At 35.2% G+C, this 5,608-nt stretch overlaps 2 protein-coding genes across 2 annotated transcripts; one reads left to right on the top strand and one right to left on the bottom strand.

Moving 5' to 3' along the window:
* The first annotated feature begins 2,013 nt into the window (after positions 1 to 2,013).
* LOC123321075 (putative nuclease HARBI1) lies at positions 2,014 to 3,312 on the top strand. The gene is made up of 7 exons (XM_044908579.1): positions 2,014 to 2,150; positions 2,208 to 2,373; positions 2,435 to 2,628; positions 2,719 to 2,866; positions 2,939 to 3,083; positions 3,151 to 3,210; positions 3,308 to 3,312. Exons 1-7 carry the CDS (start codon positions 2,089 to 2,091, stop codon positions 3,310 to 3,312), a joined length of 780 nt encoding a protein of 259 aa, XP_044764514.1. The 5' UTR covers positions 2,014 to 2,088.
* Positions 3,313 to 3,730: 418 nt separating this feature from the next.
* Positions 3,731 to 4,633, bottom strand: LOC123321074 (myb/SANT-like DNA-binding domain-containing protein 4). Its single transcript, XM_044908578.1, has 3 exons — positions 4,556 to 4,633; positions 4,276 to 4,498; positions 3,731 to 4,222 (listed from the first exon to the last, which is right to left on the bottom strand). The coding sequence occupies exons 1-3, from the start codon at positions 4,567 to 4,569 to the stop codon at positions 3,731 to 3,733; spliced, it is 729 nt and encodes a 242-aa protein (XP_044764513.1). The 5' UTR covers positions 4,570 to 4,633.
* Positions 4,634 to 5,608: the final 975 nt, after the last annotated feature.

Raw genomic sequence — 5,608 nt, 5'->3', positions numbered from 1 at the left:
CCTCACGGTCACTTGCACGTCGGGAATGGTTTCTGATGTAGGTCCTGGCCACTATATCACTTATCGTCCGAAAATGTTTGTCTTAGACTTCGGCGAGCACTCAATACTATACTTAAAACTAGAAGTAATGTCTGGACAGTTTGTATTGAGGGTTGGGGTTTTATAAGCGAGATATTACGGGATTTTTAAAGAGCAAATTTTCAACGAGATCGTTTGCAAAGAGAGTTTAACTCAATAATAATACGGTGACATCTGTTCAGCCTCATGTGTCCAGTTGAATTTCGAAACTTGCAGAGGAATCAAAAAACAATAAAGGGTTGGCTGAAAGTGATCTCCTCAGTGTCGGGACGAAACAATGGGTGTACACAGTCTAAATTGCAACTGAAGCCGCTTGAGGCCACTGATTCTATAAATGATAAAATGATGCTATGAGGATTGTGAAATATATTGGATCCGATCCATGTGGAAAGTGGCTGACCATTCGTTCAGCAGCGTTTGTACAAGTAATTTACACATGGATCGAATATTTTTTTTAAATGTATATACATAATATGACGTAATGTTGTTGTATTAAATTTTCTCGAAAAGATGCAGTGTTCGATACTATACATACAGAAACAATATGAAAATATAATTGGTTCAATAGAAACAGTATAAAATTAGAACCAGTAAAAAAATATACAACATATGACAGCGAAGAACGCAACACGTCATGTGAGAATGTAGGAAGGAGTGAGGAGTGTCGCCGGCGACACTACGAAGCTCTGAGAACTAGATGGTACTCTGTAAGGATGAATTACAATGTTCTGGTGTATTTTAATTTTTTCAGTCAAATCCTCGGCCAGAGCTATATTTGGTTGATATTCATCTTTGTAGAGTGAAGTTGCAGAACTGTTTTCATTCACGTTTGTTTTTTGTAGAAAATCTAGGATTGTTCGTTCAGGTTCAGGCTCTTTTTTTGTTCTTTGGAGGAATGAAATGTGTTTTGAAATGTCGATTTATATTTGACAACACCCATTTTTTCGTTCCTCTGTCTAAAACGGAATATGTATTAAAAATCGATGATCGGGTGGAATCAGACAACTGTCCGAATTGCTATCTCGCCAAAGACTAAACTTTTATTCAAGTGGAAGCAAGGACAACGAACAAAATAATGACAAGTGATGGTTTCACATATTATCTCACACATGGCGTTAGATTATAAATCAAATTAATTTTTGATAATATTTCAACACCCCCACTTATCAAAAATTAACGAATAAACTAAACTAAGCGTTTTTAACCTCTTAAACCTAAGTCCTTAAGAAATTTAATATGCTTGATACTACATAATCCTTTTGTGAGAATATCTGCTGTCATATCAGATGTTTGCAAATAATCAATTTCTATAATATTCTTATATACAATTTCTCTTACAAAGTGAAATCTGACGTCTATATGCTTTGCCCTTTCGTGAAATACAGGATACAGGGTTTGCACACAATTTTTAAGCTGACTGATTGTCATTAAATATTTTCACACAATTCATTCTGCCTGTGAGCTCTCCAAGTATATTTTTCTTCAAATGATCTCAACTCCTCCATCATCGCCCCCTTCCACTGTTCACCATCCGGTCTTGACAAAGCGTCCGATGCCTTCAATGGTGTATCTTCGACATCAGAGCCAATATTAGAGCAGATGTAGGTAACATAATCATCATAATTCTTCGATACTCTTTCACGATTAGACCTTCTGATGGGTTCATTTGAAATGACTGCACCATGAGGAATGTATTATTCATCACTTGTATTAGTTTCCAAACTGGTCTCGTTCTCTGCACTCTCCCCAGATTCCTATAGTGTGCTATGGTCTCCCACTGAAACTTATGGTGGTATTCTGCTTTCATCTGTAAGCCAATCTGTAACTTTTTACGAGCTTACAGGAAGAATGCGATTCTGGACTTTCTTTCGGTGATCTGTAGCTTACAGAAACCGTAAATATTTACGAGGACTCAAGAAGTGGTCGGAAGCCTATGGAATGATATATTGTGAGGTTATGTCGAATGGTTTGTTTATTTTCTGGTGAACAACTTTTTGAAATAGATTCATAATGAATGATAATAATAATATCGCTTTGTTTATTGGGTTGTTATTAGAAGAAAACCATAACAGGTGAGTATTATTCGACAATAATATATATGATCTGAAAATCATTGTTGTTTTCAATAGGAACTTTATGAGAAGGTTGCGTGATCAAATGAATCCTTTCGAAATGCCGGATGCTCAGTTTATAAAAATGTTTAGACTGAAGAAGCAGTGCACCATAAACTTAATAAATGCTTTACAGCAATTTTTACCCACAAAAAATGCAAATGCTATTGCATTACCCAAAAAAGTAATTAAGCCTTTTCAAGTAATTGTTTGAATGGAATTGATCTGAGGTTTATACATTTTAGGTGTTGATTACTCTCAACTTTTTGGCCACAGGGTCTTTCCAGAATTCTGTAGGTTCCAATACCTGGTTATCAGCAAGTCAACCTTCAGTAAGTAGAGCGGTAAATGAAATTTGTTCTACAATTGCTGAGTATTTATTACCCACTTGGGTTCAGTTTCCTACTACCGAGGAGTCAATTAGACTGGTCAAACAGGGGTAAGAAAACAGTTTCACACTCTATAGTAATTCACAAATATTTTATATTGGCAAACTAGCATTATAATAATGTTATCTGTCTCTTTTTAGATTCTTCTTAAAATATGGGTTCAGAGGTGTTTTAGGAGCAGTAGATGGAACTCATGTGGAAATTCTTGCACCTCCTGAAAATGACATTAATCACCCCCCATACGTTTATATTAACCGGAAAGCAAAACATTCCATCAATGTTATGCTGGTAACTTTTCTAACATTTTTTAATTATGCTACATCATTCCTGTAATTACTGTATTCATAACAGATTTTTCAGATTTCAGATGTTGATTGCAGAATATTAGCCGTTAATGCCCGTTTTCCTGGCTCTGTCCATGATTCTGCTGTTTGGCAAATGAGCTCAATAAGGAACCACTTACAGCTACAGCATGAAGCAGGTCATACAAATATGCTTTTAATTGGTAGGTCCAATATCATATTATATATTGTAGAGCAATAGGTGATACCTATTTTTGAATTTTTTTTAAGGTGATAGTGGCTACCCTCTTGAGCCATGGCTGTTTACTCCGATTGCTATTCCAAGAAACAGTCAGGAGGAAATTTTCAATAGAAAGTTGAGTTCCCTACGGAACACTATTGAGAGAACAAACGGAATTTTAAAAGGAAGATTTAGATGCATTTCCAGATTAAGAACTGTAATGTATCATCCAACTCAGGCTGCAAAAATTATATACTCATGTTGTGTTTTACACAACATTTGTAAAGCAGCCAATATGATAGATGAGGATATTGAAATGAGAGATGAGAATGATGGTATGCATCAAAAACTGAGGGGAGGATATTAATTTTAATAGTCCTTTAGTTTCAGATCTTGTTGGTGGTGGCAATGTTGATGTTAGCATACACCAGAGGGGGATCGAAGCCAGAAACCATTACATAAGGAATATGTAAAATATAAATAAAACCAATTTGAAAAAATCATTTGTACTTTATTTATCACTTAACCTCAGTCATAAGTAATAACAAAAATAATAATCTCTTCTAAATATTCATCTAATAGATATCACAAAATTTATAAATGAAGGTAAAAAAAGGTTTAAATTAATTTTTACATTTTAAAATCGGGATGTAAATACTGAAATGATTTTATCTTGAATTCCAGTTTTTTTCTCTGCAGATCACAATATTCTTTAGAAAAGTTCTGTATAGCTTCGACTAGATCTTTTTGGCTTTTCGTGTTTTCATCAGTCACGGTTACTAATTTTTCAGCTAATAACGATAGTGGTTTCTCTTTGGTTTTTTTAATCACAGTATTTTTTTTCCTCTCTTCCACCTTCTCTTTTTCCTGCTCATCTAATGTTACTGTTTCCTCATTTAATACTTCAATTAAAATTGGCTGCACTTGATCATTATTTACATTTATACCCTCGTACCTCGTAACATCAGCACCTTCAACTGTTACCCGACCCCAAACATCTAAAGCTCTCTCCTCTATTTCAGACAATATGGTTTTCATCATTGGACCACCACCAGTTTTTGTCCGGTGGGATTCTATTTTTCTTTTTTTTGCTTGCAGTGAATATTTCCAATCAGTGAATCTCTGAAATATAATCCAAATAGTTATTCCCTCCACTTCATTTAAGAAAAAATTACCTTTTTCCATTCATCTACAGTCAAAATTGGACCATCACCTGCAGAATTCAGCTCTAGAGCCAGCTGATCCCATTTATCCTGCAAATAAGTTGGTCCCAAGGTAGGATTAATTGTATTGCTTCGGAGAACATAATCGTTCTCCATCGCTTGTAGATAAATTTCCATCTGCTCACGACTAGTATTTTTGGTGCGTTTTCTTTTAGTGCCTATTGAAATATCAACGCTGAAATGTTGAAATAGCAATAAGTATCACATAATGATTAATCACGAATAAACTTACCATGGACTAGACATTTTTTCTTACCTATTTTTGATTAACAAAGAGACGAAACAACTGGTACTCAACAATAACATTCAAATTGAAATCATAGACTTAAAACATATGGGTTCTATGATCAAAACTTACGATTGCAGGTTATATTTATCGATAAGTAGTTCAAAAGTAACACTGTAACTGAGATAGTTACAGGAACAATTCCAGAATAGCAATATTTACGAATCTGTAAGTGGGCCATTTACAGATCGATCGTACGCTACAGAATCGTAGCTTACAGATGAAAAGCAGAATACCACCATTAAATCTCCTCTTCTGGATTTTGACATTCCGTTACAACCAGACTATTATCGTCAGGAATTATGTCTATGTCTTTTATCTGTTCATGCTTTTTGAAAATGACGACATCTCTGCTGGTGTGTACTTTGCCCGTTCTTGGATTGTATAGCCTGTATCCCTTTGTAGTTTCTGGAAAACCCACTAAAATTGATTTTTCTGACTTTTTATCCCACTTTCCCCTTTTTTCTTTCGGTATGTGGGTTATGGCAGTGCTTCCGAAAATCCTAACATGACTAACAGTCAGGTTTTCGTTTGTAGAAAATTTCATATGGTGTTTTAGGCACATTTGCCACAGCTGACCTGTTTCTTAGATAGCAAGCTGTGTTTATCGCCTCTGCCCAGAAGCGTTTATCCAAACCTGCTTCATATTATAAACACCTGGCTTTCTCTATTGAGGAACGATTCATTCTTTCAGCACAACCATTTTGTTCTGGGGATAAGTATTAGATGTTTGATGGACTATCCCCTGATTTTTCAAATATTGCTTGAATTCAGTACATACTTTCATTTCACCGCCATTGTCTGTGCGCAGGATTTTGATCTTCTTATTCAGTTGGTTCTCAACTAAACATTGAAACTCCCTGAACTTCCTAAAAGTTTCATTCTTTGTTTTCATAAAGTAGACAAAACACATTCTACTGAAATCATCCTGAAATTGAACGTAATATTTGGATCCGCCAATGGAAGCAGTCTCCATGGGTCCTGCAACATCACTGTGAA

Source organism: Coccinella septempunctata, chromosome 9 (genome assembly GCF_907165205.1).
Source record: "Coccinella septempunctata chromosome 9, icCocSept1.1, whole genome shotgun sequence".
Lineage (NCBI taxonomy): Eukaryota > Metazoa > Arthropoda > Insecta > Coleoptera > Coccinellidae > Coccinella > Coccinella septempunctata.
This window is presented reverse-complemented; position numbering and strand designations above follow the sequence as displayed.